Source organism: Rana temporaria, chromosome 4 (genome assembly GCF_905171775.1).
Source record: "Rana temporaria chromosome 4, aRanTem1.1, whole genome shotgun sequence".
NCBI classification, from domain to species: Eukaryota; Metazoa; Chordata; class Amphibia; order Anura; family Ranidae; genus Rana; species Rana temporaria.
This window is the reverse complement of record NC_053492.1, coordinates 217,191,620-217,217,006: the sequence shown is the minus strand read 5'-3', so window position 1 is coordinate 217,217,006 and position 25,387 is coordinate 217,191,620. Positions and strand designations below refer to the sequence as shown.

Here is a 25,387-nt window from a genome sequence, read left to right as displayed (position 1 = left end):
TACCGATTAACGATACTTTTTTTTTAAATGCAGCCATGTGTCCCCAAATGCAGCCTTGTCCCTAAATGCAGCCATGTCCCTAAATTTAGCCATGTCCCTTAATGCAGCCTTGTCCATAATGCAGCTTTGTCCCTAAATTCAGCCTTGTCCCTAAATTCAGCCATGTCCCTAAATTCAGCCTTGTCCATAAATGCAGCCTTGTCCATAATGCAGCTTTGTCCCTAAATTCAGCCATGTCCCTAAATGCAGCCATGCCCCTAAATGCAGCCATGTCACTAAATGCAGCCTTGTCCCTAAATTCAGCCCTGTCCCTAAATTCAGCCATGTCCCTAAATTCAGCCTTGTCCATAAATGCAGCCTTGTCCATAAATGCAGCCTTGTCCATAATGCAGCTTTGTCCCTAGATGCAGCCTTGTCCATAATGCAGCCTTGTCCATATTGCAGCAATGTCCCTAAATACAGCCTTGTGTCCCCAAAGAGAAAGCCAAGTCCCCCCCCCCCCGCGCCGCTGCCGTCTAGTTGATTTGCGTCTTGGGGAACATAACAGCTTTCATTTGAATAGCTGTGTTTTCCCTGCCGCGCCTCATCATGTATAGACACTCCCCCTTGCCCGGGCACTTTGATAGACAGATAACCCATCCAATCCTGGGACGGGTGATCTGCCTATCAAAGTTTCTGGACAAGGGGGAGGGGCTATACATGACAAGGCGCGGCAGGGATCACACAGCTATTCAAATGAAAGCTGTTATGTTCCCCAAGCGCAAATCAACTAGATGTTGCCAGGGCTTGGCTTTCTCTTAGGGGACTAGGCAGCAGCGGCAGCAGCTCTCCTCTCCTCCATACTCGAGGACTGCTCTGCTCCGCTCTCCGCCCCCTCTCCACCTGCTCTCCGCCCCCTCTCCACCCCGAACTCCACCCCTCTCCACCCGCTCTCGGGGAAAAAAGTATCGGGAGCATTTGCGCGAGTACAAGTACTCGCGCAAATGCTCAGTATCGGTCCCGATACCGATACTAGTATCGGTATCGGGACAACCCTAGCTAAAATCTACTCCCGCCCCTCTAGATCATATCCTATTATTTTAATCTTGTTCATGCAGGTAGTAACAATGTATTTTGTCATAAGAAATTATTTTTGGCATCATTATCAGGCTTTTAAAATTTTTGTAGCGGTGGATATGTGGAGCTCAGTTCCTACCAATGTAAGAACATGCCCAGAACAACATCATTAGCACCATTGTTTCAATGGAAAAGCAATCAGTTTATGTACTGTATATAGAGAATGACAGACTTGGGCTAAAATAGGGAATCTGTAGTCCAGTAGGCAGGGCTCACAAAATGTGCACATCTTTCAGAGATGTACTGAATACGTTTTATTGCCCTGGCATGCACTTTAACAGATGATCACTGTATGTAATCACAATCATTGTCTCTGTCTCTGGCCTGTGCAATCAGTGAATAAATTTGAGCATATCACTCATACTGGATACAACAAATAGCAGGGAAATTAATATTTGCAATATTCAATGCATACCTGATCAGAGATAACTGATCATTCCCAGTAAACTGGACGTGTTCAATATGTGGGATGCTAGTGGCTTCCAGTAACTCTTCTTACTTCTGAAAAGTTTTTCTTCAAATTTTTCATTGCTGGGATACCTATACATAGCCATGTGCCATATATGTAAGCAAAAGCTAAGCTGTAACTGGATACTTTTGGTGCCAAAACAGAATTCACACATCAAAGTTGCATGACAAGTCGTTCCCCGTGTTTTGCCTATGGATGCATGACATAAACTTGCAGCAACTTCAAAGTAGTTCATGCACTACTTTGGTCTGACTTTCATGCATCTTGAGGGCCATAGATTTCAATGTTAACCCTTAGATGTTTCATCGCTGATCAAAGCCAAAGTTGTATCCAAGTTACACCCATCCAAAGTTAGGTCAAAGTTGCACTCCAAAGTCGGTGAAACTTTGGAGTTGTACTAGTTTGAATGGAGCCTTAGAGAATTGTAAGGGTTAAGGTGTAATTCCATCTCTGCAGCCAAATTGACAAATATTATATTTGTTCTGATTCCTAAAGTATAACTTAAATAAAAATCTAAATACAAATTGCTGTTTATCTTTTAAAATAACTATTTCTTAGCTTTCTCCTTTTATGTATTGTTGAGGAGGGGTAGGTATTTTTACCATAAATAAACCTGTCTGTACTGTGTTGGCAGATCTTCAATATAATATAACACTGAGGTAAAGGAAGCTATTTAGGGAAAAAAATGGACCTTTACAACCCATTTAAGACAAAATTGTTAGGCTAACTATTCATTGAAGTAATCATGGATTGTAATCCATTGATATTGTTACATTAAATGTAGCGTTGAGGAATAGGAGGTGTGCCGTAACTCCACTCAGCTCTACATGTTATGCGTGTGAACGCTTCTTCAGGAGCTAAGGCATATTATCTTTTCCAGCATGGTAACATACAAAAAATGCAGAGATCCAGAATACAGCTGAGAATACAGGGATGTAGCACCAAAAATTGTGCTGATCTGTATATAGTACAGCAACCCAGCTCAATAGTGCTTTGTAGTTAATAAAATAACTAACACAGAATATAAATTTGTCTTGGGTGTTGCTTGGCAATTTGAGATTACAGGAGATTATCAAAACCTATTATAAATTTACATATTTTGTAGTGTATTCCCATATCTTCCCCATGTGAAGGAAACTCCTACTGCAGAGCTCTGCTGTATCTGTACCACCCAACGTGGTAATTGGTGGCTCTCAGCCAGAAATCTTTAGGCCTGGTTCACACTGGTACGATTTGAGATGCGATTTGAGATGTCAAATCGCATCTCAAATCGACGGCATTTGCCGGCAATTGTCGGCAATGGCACCACCCTAATCGGTGCGACGCCGCATCTGCGGCGCTGCACCGATTTAAAAAAGTAGTTCCTGTACTACTTTTTGCCATTTTGAGAAACCTGCACAGATGACTCTGAAATCACATTTGTATCTAATATACCTTAATAAAGCTGTTTATAACTGACCGGTAGATTTTTTTGAAGATTTCTTTGTGGACCTTTAGTCCTCCTTAAATATATGTGTATATATCTAGAGGATCAAGCTACCATACACTCCCTGTATTAACTGTATAGGGCTTATTTGGCTTTTTATGGGGCGTTGGTGCATGAGATAGAGTTTGAGGTATCTGATTCCTTATAGGACACTACTCTCCTCTATATCTCCAGATGAGGTGATGGCACAGTGATTTTTATCTTGAGACTGTGGTTCATTTCATTTATCAAAAGCTCCATCCAACAGTCTTTGGTGGAAAGAGATTATAATCTGTATAAACATCCTTTCTATTGCTGCAAAGAGAATAAATATTTCTATAAGGGCTTCCCTATTTAATCACACTCCAAAACAAACTTTTTAGTGAAGATATTTTTCTACATGTTATGTTTTCTTTTCAATGAGTTTTACAGCATGCCTTTGCCAGGTCTGTGTTTCCAAAAAGTTTTTATGCCAGACAAAGCCAGAGAATTTTTATCCCGCGTACATACGATTGGAAATTCCGACAAGAAAACCGTGTTTTTTTTTCCAACGGATTGTTCGCTCAAACTTGTGTTGCATACACGCGGTCACACAAATGCTGGCGGAAATTCCGACGGTCAAGAACGCGGTGACATACAAGACGTACAACGTGCTTAGATCAATAAAGTTCAATAGGCAGTCAATAGGCTCTCAATCTTTTGTTGGCGGAAATTCCGACAGCAAAAGTCCGATGGAGCATACACATGGTCGGAATTTCCGTCCAAAAGCTCACATCAAAATTTTCTTGTCGGAATTTCCGATCGTGTGTACGCGGAATTAGAAAGAGAGGCCAGCTTCTGTACTCTCAGGACAAGATTACCTAAAACTTTAAAGGTTTTATAACATGAAATAAACTATACACAATTTTTAACGATTATTATAACAACTTTGTACAAAATCAAAAGATCAGGGTGTCAGAAATAATATAATCTACCCCACTGATGCTCAACTGGAAACTCATTTAGATTCAATATAGTTTTCTTTATTTCTCTACATATTTTTTCAAGGGTGGGGAGAATAAACTTAAACATATAATCACCCTAACACAGTAAATATTAGTGATTGTTAGTTCCTTTTTAGGCACCGGAATCTAGCGTTTACAAAGACTACAAATTCTGCTAGATTCTATGCTGTAAGATTAGGGATTAGGGAATTTAGAAACATTTTCTGACTTACCTGACTCCACCAACAGCAGACATGTAATATAATTGTGTTTTATTTAAGGTGACACCCTCATATGATAACAGTTCACAAATGTCTTAATTATAAATGTAAAAAAAATTATGCAAACAATGCTTTATTGGTAAGTGATGTAAAAAAAAACACCGTCAATTTAAAAACTCTGAAATGCAAAAATGTAAAAAAGAACTTTATGCCAGCCATCCACAAGCTTCATTGAAAGTAAAAAATGAAAAGGTTAAGTATCTCACAGCACTACCCCCAGTCTATGCAGCACTTATGTATTATAATCACCTTCCCCTCGCCTCCCACGCCAGCTGGCGTCATGGTCCGCACACTTGAAAATGTCATTATGCAGCCTTGAATCCTGTGTAATGTTACAAGGCCTAAAATAGGGAGCTTGCAAACATAATATTTAGTCATTTTTATTTATAAATTAATTACTTACAACATGCATAAACAAAAGGAATGCCTAAATCACCCCTTTTTTTTATTGTACTTACAGTTAGGCTGCATTCACACCTGAACGCGGCGTATGTTACCGCGATTTGCCGCGACAAATTGCGGCGTTTTGTCCCGCGATTTTTAAGCCTAACATACGCCGGAGGGGTGATCAACATTGTCGGCTATGCCGAACGCCGAAAGCCGCCTCAAAAAAAAGGTCCGGGACTTGTTTTGAGCTTCAGGCGTACGGCGTTTCGGCGTTCGGCGTGGAGATGTGAACCATCTCCATAGCCGACAATGTTAAATCACCCCTCCAGCGTATTGCAGGCTGCAATAGCGTCGCGCTACAGGCGACAATACGCCTATGTGTGAATGGAGCCTTAGGCTTCATGTACACAGGACATTTTTACAACTGTTTCTGAACGATTTAAATTGACAGGTAGTAACCCCAGTTTAAAACGTCTGTTTTGCTGCGTTTACATGCTGTGTTTAATGCCGTTTTGCCGCGTTTGTGTTTAGAAGCATTTAAAAAAAAAACGAGAACCGCCTATATTGAAACACTGCTAAACGCGAGTTACCACGTTTAGCCGTGTTTAGAAGCGTTTGGCGTCTAAAAAAAGGGGAAAACGAACCTGTGTACATGTACACATAAGATAACATGAGTTCAGGGGCAAAAAAATTGTCCAACTGCCTGTACTGAACGTCCGTTTAGCAGCAACAGTGTACATGGGGCCTTATAGATTTGACAGACATACTAGTGCACAGTTAAACAATTATATCAGACCAGTGTAAATAATCTTCTGTTTATTTACTTTTCATTCTGTTAATTAATAAAAATATACTACTAACACTTCTATTTCTGAAAACATTCCTAATTTACAGCATTTTTTCAAACCTGCCGAAGATTTTCCACAGTACTGTGTATATGTATATGCAGTATATGTATATATACTGCACTTTTGAGATCTCCCCAGAGTGGCTCAATGATATTGAGGTCAGGAGACGGAGATAGGGGAACAAAACAGGAAGGCCACTCCAGAACCTTCAATTTATTCTGCTGTAGCCAATTACAGGTCGACTTGGCCTTGTGTTTTGGATCATTGTCATGTTGGAATGTCCAAGTACACCCCATGCGCAGCTTCCTGGCTGATGAATGCAAATGTTCCTCCAGTATTTTTTGATAACATACTGCATTCATCTTGCCAACAATTTTGACCAAATTTCCTGTGCCTTCCCCAAAACATCAGTGATTCACCTCCATACCTTTTATCATAGGCCTTGTTGACTCCGGTTCCAAATGTAGCTTTTATGGTTGTGGCCAAAAAGCTAAATTTTGGTCTCATCACGCCAAATGACTTGGTGTCAGGTGGTTTGAGGCTTGTCTCTGTGCTGTTTGGCATATTGTGAGCGGGATACTGTACTTTGTGGCATTTGCGTAGTAATTGCTTTCTTCTGGCGACTCGATCATGCAGCCCATCTTTCTTCAAGTGCCTCCTTATTGTGCATCTTAAAAACAGCCACACCACATGTTTTCAGAGAGTCTGTATTTCACCTTAAAGGGTCACTAAAGGAAAAAAATTTTTTAGCTAAATAGCTTCCTTTACCTTACTGCAGTACTGGTTTCATGTCCTCATTGTTCGTTTTTGCTTTGAAATAGCTGTAATTCTGCTGTGATCTCCACACTTCCTGGTTGCCTGTTTCCTTATAACCATCATACTGGGAGCTTTTCATGGTGGTCTGAGCTGTCATTACTGTGTGTCTAAAACTCCTCAGAACCAATCAGATTCATTTTAAAAACAAAAAACTGCCCTGGATTTGTTGTTTTTGTTCTGTGAGTCTTCCCGACTCACCTCTCACCCGGAACTTCATGTATGTACCTTTAAAACCAAACGTGAAACTAGAGGCACATTATATGATAGATTAAATTCAATTTGTAATCATTTTTAAAAGGAATCAGTTAACTTTTATGTCTCTATACCCTGTAAACAGTCATTTCAGCAAAAAAAAATGTTTTCCTTTAGTGACCCTTTAAGTTATTTGTGGATTTTACTTTGCATCCCGAACAATTTTCCTGACAGTTGCGGCTGAAATTGTAGTTGGTCTACCTGACCGTGGTTTGGTTTCAACAGAACCCCTAATTTTCCACTTCTTGATTAGAGTTTGAACACTGCTTTATGGCATTCTCAATTTGTTGGATATCTTTGTATTACCCTTTCCTGTTTTATACAGTTCAACTACCTTTTCCCGCAGATCCTTTGACAATTATTTTTACTTTCCCTTTACCTATTACCTCATTTACCTTTTATACACACACACTAATTACAAGCAAACAGATCACAGGTGGGAATTGTTACCTTTAACAGCCATTAGAAAGACCCTTTGTGTCAACTTGTGTGCAAGTTATCAGGCCAAAATTACCAGGGTATGCAAACTTTTAAACAGGGTCATTTGGATAGTTTCTGTTGCCATTATGATTTAAAAAGAGTAAAGACAGTTGATTGATAATACATGTCTTCAGCCAAACACTAACCATGAGTGAAAGAAATGTTATTGTGTTATCATTCATATTCTCTGAAAAATGGTCAAGAAATCATAAATTCTGCCAGGGTATGTAAACTTATGAGCACAACTGTATAACTATATTTATAGTATGGAAACAAAATGTACTATTCCTAATGAGAAAGAGTGTATACAAATGTAATTTGCGTTGGTTTAAAAGGGTATGTGCATTTAATACATACAGTACTTATAATTACAGTTTTACAAATATTATACTCTTTGGAGAGGTAATAGCTCCTGCAGTGCCTATTTGGTTGAATGCATTACTTCTCAAAACTTCTCAAGCAGGTAGCTCTTGCATCAGTTTAGGTTCATATGGTGTGGATGTAAATGCAAAATGCCAATCTCTTGTCTGGAGCCTTTTTTGTGTTGCATATCCTACACTGTGAGAAACCAGCTATTATACTTAAGGCTGTCTACAGCATTTGCAGATCTTAACAGTTTTTTCAGGTTGTGGCACATTGAAGGTGAACGTTTAAATATCAGCCACATCCTCCTGTCTAGTTCTACATTCAGCAGTTGGTTTGTCCTTTTCTGCCTCTAAAAATATGTTTTCAGACAAAGAAACAAGCAAGTTATTGATGCAGCCTTATTCGTCTTAAATTGTCAAATTTATCATTGTGTAGTTATACAAATTCACACTCCATCTGAAATTCACTTGTTCAGATATGTTTTAACCAGTGACAACTTATTAATAGAATAGAACACAGCATGTGCGGAAAATTATAAATTGAGGTGATATCACCTAGAGAACACAGAAATGTTGCTTTAAATGCTTATACTGCATATTTAAGAAGCAGTTATCTGTTTTATAACTTAGCCAACAGAAAAAGAAAATGGACAAAATGCACCGTCATTTACTCATCAGAGTGAGACCACTGTTTAATTTTTCTGTCCAATATGCCATTTTCTTCACTTCAGCTGTACATGAAAGTAAAACTTGGTGTTTGTGTATTTTATGTACATAACCAACTTTATCCCTCAGAGCAATCTGTCACATTAAAGTGGTTGTAAAGTCTACTTTCTAAGTAAAATAATAAATGTGTTATTATACTTACCTGTTCTATGCAATGGTTATGCACAGAGCAGACCCTTACCTCCTCTTCCGGAGTCCCCCCCCACCCCCCAATGCTGTCCACTCCTCTTTCCTGTGTGCTTGCGTTTGCCCAGGCTTATCCAGTATCCCCTCTTCCCTCACAGAAAGTTATAAAACTTAAAGTGTTTGTAAAAGCAGAAAGTTTTTGTATGCATTAAGATAAAAAGCCTTCTGAGGGAATTTTTCCTTTTTACTTTATTTTACTTTAGTCTTACTGAACAAAGTGAAATAGTGATGACTTCCAAACATCTGCCAGCAAAAATCCTGTTCATTTTAATTTTCTTTGCACATGGTGATTTGCAAAGTGAAATACTGTCAGTTCCAACTAACTTTGAAAGTGAACATAATGTACTATATTTGAAAATCAGAGTCATTATAGTTATTTTAATGAAAGTCTTTCATACAAATTGCCCCAGACTATATTATCATTTTTCCTTATCATAATTCTAAATAAAATTGGAATTTCAAAAGAGTTACAAAAAAAATTATTTTGCTAGAACCAATTGTAACTGTAACCATAGGTTGGATTTGATGGACTTGTGTCTTTTTTCAACCTCACCTACTATGTAACTAGATTGTAACTATGTAACTAATTTTAAAATATACGTACTTTCTACAGATTCATTTCTGCACATTTTATTATGTATGAGTGGGGGTGGTGATGGTGTTGAATAAATATCAGTTGTGGGTCTGCTAGGGATTTCTATTTTCCATATAAGTTGTTCCCTTACAGTACAGTGTCCTCTTTCATTCTTACCTTTCCTCTGCCTGTTTTTTGAAACCACTTTTACAGCATAAACGTTTTAGCTGTTCTACTATTATTTCCAGTTGCTCTTGTGAAATCTTAGTAAACTAATGAGTTTTTTTTCTTTCCCTTTTGAAGTGAAAACTACTTCTTCCTTTACCTGGAAGCTATGTCTGGATTTGTGGTTTTGCTGTTTACCCACTGTCATACAAGGCTGCCAGAATGTTTTCATTTCTAAGCCATATAAATTCACAGTTAATCATTGGCTGTATTTAGGGCTCACTCCTGGAATTTTCTTTTTCCTTTCAGTTGAAAGAGACAAGGACTTTTCACACCACCGAAGGCACTACAAGGAATTCCGATTTGACCTCACTCAAATCCCACGTGGGGAAGCCGTCACAGCAGCAGAATTTCGCATCTACAAGGATCGGAGCAACAATCGTTTTGGGAATGAAACTTTAAAGATTAGTATTTATCAAATCATCAAGGAATATACAAATAGGTAGTGTGTTAATAATAAGAATATATGTGTACAATAGTAAGAGTCTACGATAAATGTATATATAAAGTGTGTGTGTATATGTTAAAAAGAAGTATATGAATCTTAACAAAGAAAACATCTGTGTGTTGATGCAAGTTACAGATTTATTAAAGATAAAATACGTATACATTTTTGAAAATGTTATGTTTTTATATGGGTGTCCAACAATCTAGGCTTAATGAGGCATTCAGTCCACAAGTACGAGGAAGCAATTTGTTAAAGTGGCAGTCAAGGGCAGGTGTAACAATTTGTGTTAGTAGGTGGTTATCATGCTGGGGAAGGGAAGCTTGGGTACAACATGCAAGTGTCAATGTGGAGGAAATATGGGTGCCTGTCAATGTATGTGGCCATTTGTTTGCAGGGATTGTGAATACGTGTCTGTCCTTGGGTCAGTGTGTTGGCAAAGACATGTAGATGGCTGTCATTCCATGTAAGAATAAGAGGAGTTAAACATAATCCTGGGTAGGCAGCAGGTTGTGTTTATGTTAGTCATGATAGGGTAATGGTGGGGCTGACCATAACTTAGCTGTATTTTATTGTGGTGAAAACAAGAGATTCATATAGCTAAAATAATTATTTGATGAAAATAATTACCCCCAAAGAATATGCTGTAATTTAACTGTTTTTTTCTCAAGATTAGTGCAGAGGCAACCTTGGCACATTAATCAGTCTAGGGCAGGGGTGCCCAACCTTTCGAAGGCCAGGGGCCACTTAAGCGACTTAGTAATTAGTCGTGGGTCACAATGAACAGAGTGGGCAGATGACAGGTCTGTGTCCAGTCTGCACATGTAAAGCAGACACAGACACAGCCCAATCTACTCTACCTCTGATCCAATCAGATAGAAGTAGATGGATCCACTTCTGTTTTTTTTTTAGCAGATCGGATTGGAGGTAGGCAGGTGTAAATGAACAAAAGTCTGTTTACATCTGCTAATCTACAGAGGTGAATGGTGGGTCCGATTGGGTCGGACCGATCGCGTGAAAGGGGCCTAAGGCTGCTTTTACACTGATGGTCTGCGGTCTACCAACACCGTGGGTGTGGCGCAGTGTACCTGTGGTTTTCCCATCGGTTAGCTGCACTTTGCCATAGATGTCTATTATATTCTGCAGGTGTGGTGCACTTTTTGAAAAGCCGCTTGCTTCCTCTACCGCCGGCTTCCTTCACAACACTGATGCTCTGGGATAGCAGGTTGGCAACCTGCAATATGGGCTTGCCAACCAGCCATTCCAGACCAGGTGGTCGTGGGCCACATCAGAGGGCTCCGCGGGCCACATGTGGCCCCCGGGCCACTGGTTGGGCACCCCTGGTCTAGGGGATGTATTTTTAGGATTTTTATTGCTGAAGAATTCAGATTGAATGTAGGGTGATTTATGATACTTCAAATTTACTGAATATTTGTACACTCTATTTTGCAAAGTCTCCCTAAACAGTCTCTATGCAGGAACAAGCTTTTGAAAAACTATCTTAGTCAGAACTGCCATTGGTTCTTCCATTCAAAGGAAACAGCACACAGTCACTAGGCCCTGAACTCAGGTCAGTACTCACAATGTCACAGGATCATCTGATGCCTCCTTCCAATATTCACTGGATACTCTTTAGTGGGGGAGAGGTTAATGCTCACAATGGTCCAGGGCAGCCAGGCACTTTCCAATATCCACTGGACACTCTTCAGTGAGCTCTCCAAACCAGGTCCTTAGGTGAAATCTTTATTTTGATCATCATCAGAAAAGGAGTACTTAGAAGTAATCTCCCAGATATGCCTTAGTTGGGACCTGTATAAACATGCAAACTCCAACAGTTTGCCCAGAGGAACAAGGCCCCTCAAGTCTGGAAAAAACTCCTCCAGTAGAAAAAAAAATACCAATGCTCCAAGTCTAATGCTATTTATCTACTCTGCAGCCACCTGCTAGACCCATCTCCCAGGGACTGGCTGCAGCACAATATATATTCAGGCTGCCCATTTGCCTTTCCCAACCTCATATGTTCCAGAAGCCTCCAGAAAGCAGAGGATAACAATCAAATATGCAGCTTGTGAGATCAAGAACAGCCAAAATCAATCAACATCTGCTCCACTGATTACAGGGGAGCCAAACAAACTAGGAGGGTGCTATAAATATATTTGGTAAAAACTTTAAAACACTGTAGTAGCGCGCCTTCAATAACATTTACATTACATAAAAAACCTTGGTGGTGACTTGTGAACAGATGAAGTCTATTATTCACACAAGTGAAAGTGCCTTTAGAAGAGTAACATCACCAAAGACACATTTGGTGAATAACGCTCCCCTTTGACACAAACACTTACCAGAAAACAATGTAACAATAGCAGTTGGTTTAAATTTCATTTAGGATTTCATCCGGGGGCTGGTTTGCAGCAGGATATCCATCAAACGCTCTTGCCGTTATATTGCATGTCTCTCCAACCTGAAAGTACAGTGGAGGAACTTAGAACAAAGTTCATTTTAAATACATATTTGCTGTAAGCCCAGTGAACTGTAAAATTGACATTGTGTACCAAATAACTGGAACACTATGAGAAATACTTTGGTGATATTATTGTGATTATAGTGAAGGGGAATGCTGGTGTGACTATACTATTGTGAAGATATTGTGGGCTAAATGCTTGGTAAGGTAGAATGTATAATATAATGGACCCTGTGAATAAATATTTATTTTTCACCATGGCTTTATGCTCTGTAAAGTGGATTGCAATATGTTATGGGCGGTGACCTTGTAAAATCTTAGCTCTACCATAGTAAGAGGCATGAGCTCTCAAGCAATATCAGGACTTTACAGCCACACTCAGGCATTTTAGACTGAGCAGCCCATTTTTCTTAATTTTTTTTAAACCAAATGCCCGGTGTGCCCTACGGCCAGTCCGGACATGACAGTCACTGCTGTTTACAGTTGCCTCTGTTTACACACATTTACAACTGCCAGCAATACTGTAATGATTCCTCCAAGGCTGACCCTGGTTGCTGCTATCTGAATGTAGCCCAATAGGATGTCCTGACTTTTATGGCTACATCATAAGGTGTTATACATATGAAAGCTGCAGAAAAAAAGACTGAAAACTATTTTTGAAAATGCAATGACATTGTAAAACATACAAGAAGTGTTAGTGATCAGGTTCTTTTACTTGACGCCTTTATTCAGTAATTGATCCCCTTAGTGGCAGTGCCCCAAGGATCCTCTGACTCACCAGCACTGCCAGTCAGCGGGTATTACTGTTCTGCAGCCATCCTTAGGTCCTCCAGCAGTTCCCAGGGAAGTCGGTTCTCCAGCCTCTTTAGCTCCTAATCCTCCTCTGTCAGGGTCATCCCCGGGCTCTTCCTCCTGTTCAGCCAGATCTGGCTCCCTTGGCTCTCAGCCTCTGAGTGCTTCGGGCTGATCGGGGGGAGGTACAGGAGATCCATCCAGGCTCCTCCTCTAGCATGACAGGTGGTAAGGGATGATTTGGGTGGAGGCCCTGGGGATGTGTGGACCAGTGGCCCCATTCACATTGCATCCTTCTCCATCATGGCGAAGATGTGGACCACATGTGCTTTAAAGTGAAATGCAGAATGCTGTGAAATTCTGATTCTCCATGTGAGCTGCATGCATACCCAGGATATAAGGCAAGATGGCAAATTACAAAAACAGTAGTCCTCATAGTAAATTGTTCTCAGTTAAATCAATATGTGCATATATGGGTGCATTTTTGTAAATGGTAATAGTTATCTTGAGTAAAGTAACGTTTTGTTTCAGGTTTACCGTTCATTTAATTCAACCTTCTATAGCATTCTTCTCTATGCAATAGCTTTGCAAGATTGCAGTTCTCAAACCACAGGCTATCCTTCTTTTCTGTTCTTGTGCAAGTCATTTCTATATGGTTTTCTTTTTTTTTATATATTCAGGTCAAAAGTTTGCATATTTTAGGTAACAGGAGTATATACTTGGAAAGATCTTGAGTAAACTAAGAATTCAATCCCAGCTTCTGTTTGACTTTTCAATTGCTACTTTGGATTAAGTGGTTGGCTTACAACCAGATAACGTTTTATTCTGCAGCACCCGCAAGTTTTATTTTTAGGCAGACATAGATACAACAAAAGCAGTTTACCATGGCAGCTGCTGCTATATTAAATGTTCTGGGCTACTCATAGGTGCCAGTGAGATTTCATTTTTGATGCTACTGGAAGAATGTAAGGTAGGATATGTTTAATAAGGAAGCATAGATAGTTCATCCAGGCGCTTATCTGGCTGTTTAATACCACTCTACACACCATCTAAATGAATTAAGATTACTTTGTACTTTCTTCTAGAAGACTGAGGCCCCGTACACACGACCAGTTTCCTCGGCAGAATTCAGCTTCCGACCGAGTTTCTGGCTGAATTCTGCCCAGAAACCCGGCCATGTGTACACTTTCGGCCGAGGAAGCCGACGAGGACCTCGGCGAGGAAATAGAGAACATGTTCTCTATTTCCTCGTTGTTCTATGGGAGCTCTCGGCCCGCCGAGGTCCTCGGCGGCTTCAGGGCTGAACTGGCCGAGGAACTCGATGTGTTTGGCATGTCGAGTTCCTCGGCCGTGTGTACGGGGCCTTAGAGGTCTAGATTTAAGTCATAGGGGTTGATTTACTAAAGGAAAATAGACTTTTTACTTTGCAAGGAATTTTTCCCAGAGTTTAGTGATTGCGGTGAAGCTCTGCTGACTTTCTTCATGCAATCAAATGCAAGAAAAATGCTGTCTTTGCAAAGTGAAATTTCACTACATTCATTGGACTCTGGGGAAGTTACCTTACAACATGCAACTTTCCTATTAGAGTGAACAGCTTATTTGCCTTTAGTAAATCAACCTATAATCTTTAATTTCCTAAAGAGTTATTACTGACTTTAAAAATTACAAATATACTAAGTATAGGCTATTCTTAATGTATTTGTTAAAGAATAACTCCACATCCATTAAAAAATTATTATAGCATGTAAAATTACTACACAAGCCAATCTGTAATTTAACAACTTTGCATTCGGCCAATCCCAGTATTTCTCCCCTACATGTAAAAATCACAATCCTTTTGCTAAGAAAATTCTCATAACCTCCAAACATTTTATATATATATATATATATATATATATATATATATATATATATATATATATATATGTATATATATATAAAATAGATAGATATATAGATAGATAAAGATATATAGATAGATATATAAATAGATATATATATATATATATATATATATATATATATATATATATATATATATATATATATATTTTTAATCAAAGACCCGAAATAATAAAATGGTGGTCGTTGCAATTTTTTCCAAAAATTTCGGGAAAAAATACACTTTAATGAATTTTAATTAAAAAAAAACACCATACAGTAGATAACCCATTTGTTTTGTAAAATATAATAGATGATGTTACACCGAGTAAATAGATACCAAACATGTCACGCTTTAGAATTGCATACATTCAAGAAATGAAGCAAAACGACAGTATTTGCAAACCTTCATAGGCGATGATTACATTTTTTTACAGGTTGCCAGTCTTGAGCTACAGAAGAAGTCTAGTGCTAGAATTATTGTTCTCACTCTAAAATTTGCAGTGATACCTCACGTGCAGTCCGAGTGTCATTTACATATGTGGGCGTGAACTACGTATGTGTTTGCTCCTGCGTGTGAGCACAAGGGCACAGGGATGTTTAAATTTTTTTTTATATAAGACCCCAGATATCTCCTCTACCCTGGAAAGCATTAAGGCCTCGTACACACGACCGGTTTACTCGGCAGATTCCATCAAGAAACTCGGTGGGAGAGCTTTTTTGCTGAGGAAACCGGTCGTGTGTACATTTTTCATCGAGGAAACTGTCGAGGAACTTGACGAGCAAAAAAGAGAGCAAGTTCTCTTTTTCCTCGACGGCAGTCTCAATTTGCTCGTCGAGTTCCTCGTCGGGCTGGTTTTCGATGACAAACTCGAGCGTGTGTATGCTAAGGAACCCGCGCTTGCTCAGAATAAAGTATGAGACGGGAGTAAAAGTTGCATTTGTAATGGAGAAAACTCATTTTTCAAGCTGTAACAGACTGTAAAGTGCAAATCGTCTCTTACCAAACTTTTACTTTACACGCAAACTCATGAGATTAGCAAAAGCAGCCCCAAGAGTTGTGCAAGTGGACTTGAACTTCCCCTGCAGTTGTATGTGTTGTAATTCACAGCGTTTGAGAATGAGGAGATTTTGTCTTGACAGTGTGTACGCAAAGCAAGCTTGTCGAGTTCCTCCACAAGCCTAACAAGGAACTCGACGAGGAAAACGATGTGTTTCGCCCGACGAGTTCCTTGGTCGTGTGTACATAGCCTGAGATAAAAAAATCAATCTCTGCTTTCCAGGGAACAAAACTGACAGTGTTTATATCTTCCAGTGCCTGAAGTGACGTCATGATGTCGCTTCCGGCCTCCCAAGATCATAGAGATGGCTGGGGAGCATTTGGTCCCTGGTCAGCTCTATAGTAATCTGCTGCCACTGGGAGATCCGGGAAAGGCTTCTGAGCCTCTAGAATGGCTTTTACAAGATAGTGAATAGCTGACTGAAAACAAAGATACAGTATCTGAATGATGCATGTAGCTGCAGGCATTATCAAGATAGCACCACTTCAACCTAAGGATGTCGTATGACGGCCTTCCAACGGGAAGTGGTAAATGTTATAAAAATAAAAAAAAACTGCCTTTATATGTTAATCTGTGGATGCTGTCGTTTTTCTAAAACTATTAAAAATGTTGAATGCAATATGGCAACGTGGAGGTGCATTGTACACTTTTGATGTACAGGATGAAAAAGGAAATTGTATTTCCTGCTTCTCTGATTGTTTTTCTCCTACATCTGCATTAAGATACAAGTTATGTTTGGGGCATTTCCTGCAACAGGAATACAATTTAAGTGTTAGCTATTTTTAAAGAGATACAGACCATGTAGCTTTCCTCATCAGAACACTACGAATGCATCAGGTGATTGTAATAAATCAGGCTCTACAGCTATGGCCAAAAATTTTGAGAATGATGCAAATATATATTTTCACAAAGTCTACTGCTTTAGTTTTTTCAATGTCAATTTGCATATACTCCAGAATGTTATGACGAGTGATCAGATGAATTGCGATTAATTGCAAAGTCTCTCTTTGCCATGAAAATTAACGTAATCCCATAAAAAACTTTTCCACTGCATTTGTAAAGAAGGCTTCAGTGCACCCAAGAAAGCCTAGCAAGCACCAGGACCATCTACTACAGTTGATTCAGCTGTGGGATGGGGGCACCTCCAGTGCAGAGCTTGCTCAGAAACGGCAGCAGGCAGGTATGAGTGCTTCTACACACACAGTGAGGCGAAGACTTTTGGAATATGGCCTGGTGTCAAGAAGGGCAGCAAGAAGCTACTTCTTTCCAGGAAAAACATCAGGGACAGACTGATATTCTGCAAAAAGTACAGGTATTAGTCTGCTGAGCCTGGGGTAAAGTGATTTTCTCTGGCAAATCTAATTTCCGATTGCTTGGGGCATCCGGAAAAAACGTTGTCCAGAGGAGACAAGCGTTACCATCAGTCCTGTGTCATGCCAACTGTAAAGCGTCCTGAGACTCACTCACAATTGTGTCTAAGAACACAGCCACGAATAAAACATGGCACAAAAACATTCTTCGAGAGCCATCCAAGAACAGTTTGGTGACAATGCCTTTTCCAGCATGATGAAGCACCTTGCCATAAGGTTAAAGTGATAACTAAGTGGCCTGGGGAACAAAATATCTACATTTTGGGTCCATGGCCAGGAAACTCCCCAGACCTTAATTCCACTGAGAACTTGTAGTCAATCCTCAAGAGGCGGGTGAACCAAAAAAAAAAAACTAAAATTCAAGCATTGATTATGCAAGAATGAGCTGTTATCAGTAAGGATGTGGTCCAGCGGTTGATTGACAGCATGCCAGGGTGAACTTCACTTTACCATAGTAACATCTGACAAAAAGGTCTAAAAACACTGAATCAGCAGATTTTGTTAAAATTTATATTTGGTTCATTCTCAAAACTTTTGGCCACTGCTATACTATGCAGGGATCATCCTGGAAAGGACTTGGTAAAACAAACAACTTTCTTATCAAAACAGGAAAGTTAGGAATCTGCCACAATATTTATGAAAATCCTTGCCATGTATAAAGATCAAGAGGACATTTTGTTTTTTCCAACAAAAGTGGAGTCACACTTTAAGTCTTAATAGTTTAGCTAATATTTCATTAGGCAGTAGACATGCACAAATCTGTCTGTGTTTGATTCACTGAGGGCTCAGAGGATCCTATTTGAAATTCCACAAACTCAAACTTAGCAGCACATCTTACAGAGGCCTATGAGGAGGGGAGTCTAGATAGTAGATCTATCCATTTTCTGGTCTAATATTAATTTAAGCATGTATTTATATAGTGCCTACAATTTACACAATTCTTTTGCTATTGCTCATTCACACCATTGCCGGTCCTCAAGAAGCTTACATTCTAAGGTCCCTAACCTACATGCATTCATACACATATTAGGGCTAATTTTAAACATGAACCAATGCATCTAAGGCATATAGAGATACAGTGTAATACTGGTTCCCAAAGAAGGTAGTAACATTGAAAGCAGTAGGCCCTCTGGGTACACAAGATTTGCAGTTAAGTGGAATGCTCAGAGAATTAGGAGTGGCATTGGATGCTGAGGAGACTCGGTGTGAAAATTAATGCTCAGGAGTATTGGACTGATAGTGACTACACTTATAATGAAAATATAAGTCCTAAGATGGTCTGAGATGCAGGGTCTAAAGAAACTGCCTGATATTCATCAAAGCACTCTGTGAGGGATGTGAATCTTTGCTGCAGAATAGATTATAGGTTGCAGCCCTTGGACACACTCATGCATGCACTGAATACTCTAGAATCAATGAGTTGCATAGGTCACTGAATGCACAGGGGTTCAGGAGTCTCTGAAAGCATTATATTGGAATGTGTGCACAGGAGGTACAGAGGTCTGTGGAATCACTGATGAACAAGGATCACTGGAGACTCAGAATAAAATGGTCACAGGATGTACAGGAGTCTCAGGGAGCACTGGGGTGCAAGGGTCACTAAAGACCCTGGATTCAAGGATCAAATGATGCCCAGGGCTGCACAAATCTATGGAAGCACAGGGGTGCAAGGGTCATTGAGAGTCTTTTCCCTCCCAATGCGACAGAAACTTAAGAGAAGAGGGTAGATGGGGGAAAGAAAAAAAACACACAACAAAAAACAAAACAAAAAATGTTTTAAAGAAAGCCTTGCATAGGTGGTCAGTCCAATAATAGATGTATGCATACACACTGGAAGTCTCAGATTAATATAATCTTTGGGAGAGATTCATATCCCCAATATCATTGCTCCAAAAAAAGAGAATCAAAATTGGAGGATACAAAATAATGTAATAAAATGTCTTTAATGTAATAAAAAGACTTCACTTACTAAGGCCCACCAGGTCTTCACCTATGTGGTTGTCCTCTCTTAGATAAACAAAAGTCAATCTCCTTAAGAGGGGCCAACCAGTGGGGCACTTCAATAGCTCCAGCGCCAAGGAATGGAACAGAGCCAGCAGCTTATACAAATTTGATAATTGAAAAAATTTGCCTTGCTTTCTTACTCAAATCTCAAATTGGTGAACCCAACTGTAGGTCGCCCCATGGGTCTTTATATAGTGAAGAATTGGTTTCACTATTCTTCGCTAGGGATGAGCCATACATCCCTCCCCCGGTTTGGTTCGCAGCAGAACATGCCTTGTGGCTTCACTTCCTACTGCGCATTCGCGAGTCAGGCTGCGCATCCTCACTGGTCCCTGCTGTCTTCTGTGACCTGTGTCCCAGAAGATAGCGGGGGAGGACAGAATAGGCGGTGGAAGTGGCGTAGGTCACCACGATCACGTGGTGATCTATGCCAGAAAGTGGAAGCAAATACCTGTATTACACAGGTATCTGCTCCCCCCTTCCCCATGAAAGGTGCCAAATGTGACACCGGAGGGGGGGGGGAGGATTCCAAAAAGTGGAAGTTACATTTTTGGGTGGAACTCCACTTCAAAGTCTATGGGACACGAAAAATCAAAAGTGCTCATTTTAAAGGTTTATATGCAAGTTATTGCCATAAAATGTGTTAAAAACAGCCAGGGGACATGTATCAATGCAAAAAAGTTTTAAAAACTGAAGTTTTTTCGGGAGCAGTGATTTTAATAATGCATAATGTGAAACAAAAAAAACGAAATATTCCTTTAAATATTATGCCTGGAGGTGTCCTTAGTCTGCATGTAAAGTAGCACAACTTTCCCATGTTCATAACATAATCACAGCAAAATTACATATGTAAAAGAAAAAATTTAATGTAAAACTGCTTGCGGCTGTAATGTATTGTCAGATCCCAGCAATATAGACAAAAATCATAAAAAAACGGCGTAAGCCCCCCCCCCCCCAGTCCATTACCAGGCCCTTTGGGTCTGGTATGAATATAAAGGGGAACCCTGCTCCAAAATAAAAAAAAATGGCATGGGGTCCCCCCCAAAATCCACACCAGGCCCTTCAAAATCCATTACAGCCGCAAGCAGATTTAAATGGATTTTTTTTCCTTTAGAAATTTAATTTTGCTGCTCTCATTCATTACACTATGTACAGCCGCCGTGTAAGCACCTTACGTAGTGTGGGGCGTGGACTTATCCCCCTGAGCCATGAATCATGGCTCTCATAGCAGAACATGCTTTGATTGGCCAAAGCACTGCGATCTCCCAGTGCATTGACGATCCTGCAGTTCATTATAGGGTGTTCCTCGGGCGCCCCATAATGTTCTAAATTCGGCAAACGGGCGAACACCTGATGTTCGAGTCAAACTTATGTTCGACTCGAACATCAGGCTCATCCATATTCTTTGCATAGCAAGTGTGATTTTAGATATATCAGGCAAGATGGTAACCTGCACTCCATTCTTTTCTACCGATCACATTCACCAAGCTCTTCTTAGGATATCCTCTCTTATGCGATAGTAATGCTCTGTGTAAAGCACATTACGGGGGCGATCAGCAGAAGGATTTCTAGGTCCAGCCACCCAGTGTACCCTGTCCGGTTCAATGAGATTATCTGTGGGTCTCTCTATTATTTTGTTAAAAATTACAGTAACTGTTGCATATAAATCTGGACCTGGAACCTCTTCAGAAATACCACACACTTTTATGTTATTCCTTCTAGAGTGGTTTTCTGCGCCCTCCATTTTCAGCTGGATTGCTGTCATAGCTTGTTGATTTTGTACTTGCGTCTTCTCTATTATATCCAAACACATGGTAAGTTGTGCTGAGGTATTAGATCGACTTTCTATTGTGGATAATATACCAGCCATCTGTTGTTTGATTGTGTCTACCTCCACCTTAATTCTTCTTTGATTTCAGAAGCCCAAGAGTTCATGTCTTTTGTTGGCAGAGCTTTAAGCATGGATCAAATCTCATAGTCTGACATTGTAGGCTCAAACTCACTCAGTAGCTCAGCCCCTGCTGCTTTTGAGGCAACAAGCGGCCATGCATGTGTGGAAGTAGGTGATAAAGATTTTTGCTCTAGATGCTCTGTTGTAGCTGGACTTTGTGGAGGAGGTACACCTTGCTCTTTTTTTGTGTTCCCTTTGATGTTGCTTTCGGTGGTGCCATAACCGAGGCAGCTGGCAAAGCCACTTAAAAAAATGCCCCGCACGTCTTGCTGTGCGGGGACACCAGTACATCAGCCTCAGATTTCCTACATGTCAACATATAGTTTGTTTTCCCCCTGCAGCTCTTCGAAGATCATCAGGTGTGGTGGGGCTGTCTGGTCTGCTCAGAGCTCAGCTCATCAGTGTCTACACAGCTTCATAGCCAGCCCCTCCCTAAAGCCCTGTAGCCTAACTCTCAATTACTTTTTCTGGGTTGGGTTCCCCAGAAGAAACATTGCTCAAATGCTGAACATTATGCCAGATGGCTCTTTAAAGGAGATCTATAGTCACAGCATACACTTTAATTTTATAAAATCAGCATGATAATAGCAATACAACTTCATGTTGTGAGCGCTGCCTGTCTACTGGTCTTTCCTCTCTACAACTTCCTGGATTCCCTGCATTTCTTGCATCTTATGCTCTGCTGTTTACTTTGTGTTTCTAAGGACTACATATCCAATGGTACCTTGCTGCCTTTATGTAATGATTCTTGTAATAACTCCTCTTTCTGAAACACCTCCTGTCAGCACCTCTTTAGCTCACAAGGCAGGCTCTGTGAATTCTGTTACACAGGAATACCTACTTACATGACATAGTGAATGTGTATCACAGATTTGAAGGAAGTAAATGTGTTTGGCTCCTCACAAAGTAAGTTTGCAAACGTCAAGATCGTTCAGATTAATAAGAGTAAAAATAATTCAAATACATAGTGGAAACAAGTTTATGATTTTAAACTTTGTCTATACAAACGCTTAAAGACAGTGTCTGTTCTAGGATTGGCTACAGTGCCAACATAACAGCCACGGACAAAGGAGCAGACCCAAGACTGGAATGGGGAGTGGGTGACAGTAAAAGAGCATTAACCCAATATGTCCTTAAACCTTTCTTACTGCATGTACGGTAAAATATTTAATTTCAAAGATCCTCAAAGATCACAACAAGGACTTTAAAGCTGGGTTTTATTCAGTTCCTAGCAGCTTAGAAATGCCTGCTGTGTGAAATGCGTAATATTACATTAGGCTGGTAGATTGCCAAGATTCTTATGCAACATTATAATCATAATGGGAAAAAGCTAAGGTTTCAGTGTCTCTGCTGTGATTTTTGAAAATCAATTTTTCTGCATCACCCAAAGCTACAGAGGTGAATGAGGGTTTTTAAGTGGTTTACTGCTTGTTTAGAACATATAAATATTTTAGTGTCCATAGTCTAGGTACAGGTTCACATAAACTGCTGAATGGGAGAGGGGAGGCGTAGGAGGGGGTTTAATCATATACTTGTAAAGAATGTTGCTTGTCTAGAAATGGGAAATATTCTTCTTTTTATAACACTGGGAATGCTCATGTGATTATGCAAATCTGAACCTCTTGCACTTATCGCCCAATTTTATAAAGTACATTTTTATGATATTATTTTGTATCTACACATCAAAGGCAGGCAAGGATCTCACAATTTTGCAAGAACTTTAACACATTTTATTTAAGAGGAATTAAATGGTAGAAACATGACTTAAACCTACAGATAGATACTATAAGTTGCATGCAAATCATTTGTGGGTTAACGAGGTGAGTTTGAGTTACCTCCTTTATCATAGATTTTTTACCAAAAGGTTTTATACTGTGATTTTTATACAATTTTGTGGGAAGTACCATACTCATCATAGATATTAGATGATTGTTGGGTTTGGTTTCAAATAGTAATTATATATGCATGTGCACCATCCAGTTTAACCGCTTTCCGACCGTTGCACGATGATATACGTCGGCAGAATGGCACGACTGCTCAAAAGGATGTATATATATATACGTTCCCTTTAAGAAGCGGCATTGTGGACGCGCGTGCGCGCCCTCTGCGAGCTCCGTGACTTCGACCGCGGATCCCATGATCGTGTCACAGTGAGGAAGAATGGTCTCAAAAATGTGTCAAAAATTCAATCAATATACGCTTATTGCGATTTTTTTTACCAAAAATATGTAGAAGAATACGTATCGGCCTAAACTGAGGAAAACGTTTTTTTTTTATATATTTTTTGGGGATATTTATTATAGCAGAAAGTAAAAAATATTGCAACTTTTTCAAAATTGTCGCTCTATTTTTTTTTATAGCGCAAAAAAAAAAAACACAGAGGGGATCAAATACCACCAAAAGAAAGCTCTATTTGTGGGAAAAAAGGACGTCAATTGTGTTTGGGAGTTACATCGCACAACCACGCAATTGTCCGTTAAAGCGACACAGTGCCAAATCGCAAAAAGTGATCTGGTCTTTGGCCAGCGAAATGGTCCAGGGCTTAAGTGGTTAAAGAAAAATATATTGGGTCAGTTTAGAATTTGAAATGGATTGCATGACTTTACTATGTAATATCTTACTTGGAGAAGCTTAGTGACCCTCTATGAGGTGTGTTTATGTCTTAGACATTCTCTGGCCTGAATGTTATGCATTTGTAAAACAATCACTTTTTTAATGAGAGTTAGAAAAGTAAATCGTCGGCTTTGTTTACATTTTTTTAAATCTAGAAATGTGTTTATAATTGCATATTTTTATTTAATAACTATGTGAATCTTTCTTATCAGGTCTAGGTCATGGTCGGAATGTTTTTACTAAAATGATAGATTATGAATTACAGCTGGTATTTTAATAAGACCGGAATAGGGTAAATTTTGGTTATGGTGTGCTAAATATAATCCATCCCTTGCAATATTTAGAAATATATTACATTAACTTTTTTTTTTATATTTCCTAACTTAATACAGTGTATAAAAATAGCACTATGAGCTTTGGAAAGTTTTAATCCTATAAGTTGTTGCTAAACTTGTGGTTGGTTTGGATTTATTTTCATGACCTATTTGCATGTAATTTTGAACAGACCTGAAAAATAGGTTCCAGAAATGCCTAGACTTAATGGAGGGCAAGAGGCATTAGCAGCTATCTCCTTTTGTAGCCACTGTCGGGTTCTCCTGACTAATATATTCTCCATATGTTGACAATGATTCTCTGATTACTTGAATGAATGAATGTATATTCAATTAAGACAACAATCTAAGCAGTGCTATCGGTGCCCCATGTGGTTAGAAAATCAGACGCAATCTTACATAAGCTGTACTGAACATTAAATGATTTTCAATATTAAAACAAAATATGTATTGGGGTTTCAGGGTTTCAAGTTAAGGAGGTGGATCTACTATACGCAAATAGTTTTGCAAGTACAGTTGTGTTCATTTTCCACAGAGCTTAGTAAATGTGGTAACGCTTTGCTGACTTACCTCATCCAATTATGTGCAAGCAAAAATTATGTTTTTTATTTTCCTTGCACCTGATTGGATATCCATTACAAAGTGAAGCTTCACTACATTTACATTTACCAAGGAAAATGAGTGCACAGTCTATTTGTCCATAGTAAATCTACCCCACTATCTACTAGAGCAGTGGTTCTCAACCATACTAGTGCCGTGACCCCTTGATAAAATTTCCCAAGTTGTGGGGACCCCTAACAAGACAAGTAATATGCACCCGTAACCCAAGGGCATTTAGCACTCCCTGAGTCCCTTCCATTCGTACAGTATTAAAACCCCTTATGGTACATTTTAGGATGTACCACTCTTTTTCTTTTCCTTTTATCTCTCTCTATCCTAAACACGACGAGCAAATTGAAACTCCCGACGAGGAAAAATAGAAAATAGAAGTTCTCTTTTTTTCTTGTCGAGTTCCACGACAGTTTTCTCGACGAAAAACATACACACGACCGTTTTCCTCTGCAAAAAAGCTCTGCCACCAAGTTTCTTGATGGATTCTGTCAAGGAAAACGGTCGTGTGTACGGGGCCTCAGATGATGAACACACTATTGAAAGCCTTTCTATGTAATGGGGTATCTTGTACTAACTTATTGTGATGTGTCTTAAACCCTTAAAACTGATGATGTACAAAGGATGGTGTATTGTACTCACATCTCAGTGAGTATTATAAATGTGTATTTATTTATTAAATGTTTTTTTTGTTT

At 39.5% G+C, this 25,387-nt stretch overlaps 1 protein-coding gene across 1 annotated transcript in view; it reads left to right on the top strand.

The window, feature by feature from the left end:
* The window catches only part of BMP5 (bone morphogenetic protein 5), a 182,705-nt gene that overhangs the window by 125,239 nt on the left and 32,079 nt on the right, over positions 1 to 25,387 (top strand). Inside the window, exon 2 of the mRNA XM_040349852.1 lies at positions 9,423 to 9,615. Coding sequence (XP_040205786.1) covers positions 9,423 to 9,615 — 193 coding nt within the window. The remainder of the gene's footprint in view (positions 1 to 9,422; positions 9,616 to 25,387) is intronic.